Here is a 729-nt window from a genome sequence, read left to right as displayed (position 1 = left end):
CTTCTGTGAGACTCTTAAGTAACACACATATACACCAAAACCTACCTACTTAACTTGATATAGGTACCAATTACATTTGCTTTTATTTATAGATACGCACTTTCATATATACCTTCTAGCCGCCGTAGTGAGATGCTTGAGTGTCCCTGTACCGCACATGCTGGAGATCGAACAGGCACACTTGCGAGAGATCCCCACATCAAACCTACCTACGTACCTACACACCCAAATATGTACACTATCTATGCTACCTACTTACACACCCAAATATGTACACTATTTATGCTACCTACCTACACACCCAAATATGTACACTATTTAAGCTAACTACCTGCACACCCAAATATGTACACTATTTAAGCTACCTACCTACATACCCAAATATGTACACTATTTAAGCTACCTACTTACCTACACACCCAAATATGTACACTATATTTATAGATACACACACACTTGTATACTCACCTTACAGCTTGCGATGGTGAAATGTTTGAGTGATCCTGGCCCAGATGTGCTGGTGATTGATGAGGCGCATGTGCTCAAGAACCCATTGACAGCCACGCTCAAATGCCTAGCACGACTCAGAACTAAGCGTAGAATCTGTGTCACGGGCAATCCCATGCAGAACAATTTCACGCAGTACTACGAATGTATGTGGTACATACGTATTGCATATGTATATATATACATGTCTATATATATATATACATTATATATATATATATA

The 729-nt window shown here is 39.2% G+C and overlaps 1 protein-coding gene across 1 annotated transcript in view; it reads left to right on the top strand.

Annotated features, from left to right (window-relative positions):
* Window positions 1-653, top strand: part of SARC_12008 (hypothetical protein) — a gene marked incomplete at both ends in the record, with an annotated part of 2,801 nt that extends 2,148 nt beyond the window's left edge. Inside the window, one exon of the mRNA XM_014293893.1 lies at window positions 476-653. Within this exon, the coding sequence (XP_014149368.1) occupies window positions 476-653 (178 nt within the window). The remainder of the gene's footprint in view (window positions 1-475) is intronic.
* Window positions 654-729: the final 76 nt, after the last annotated feature.

This window comes from Sphaeroforma arctica (assembly GCF_001186125.1).
Source record: "Sphaeroforma arctica JP610 unplaced genomic scaffold supercont1.2011, whole genome shotgun sequence".
Lineage (NCBI taxonomy): Eukaryota > Ichthyosporea > Ichthyophonida > Sphaeroforma > Sphaeroforma arctica.
This window is presented reverse-complemented; position numbering and strand designations above follow the sequence as displayed.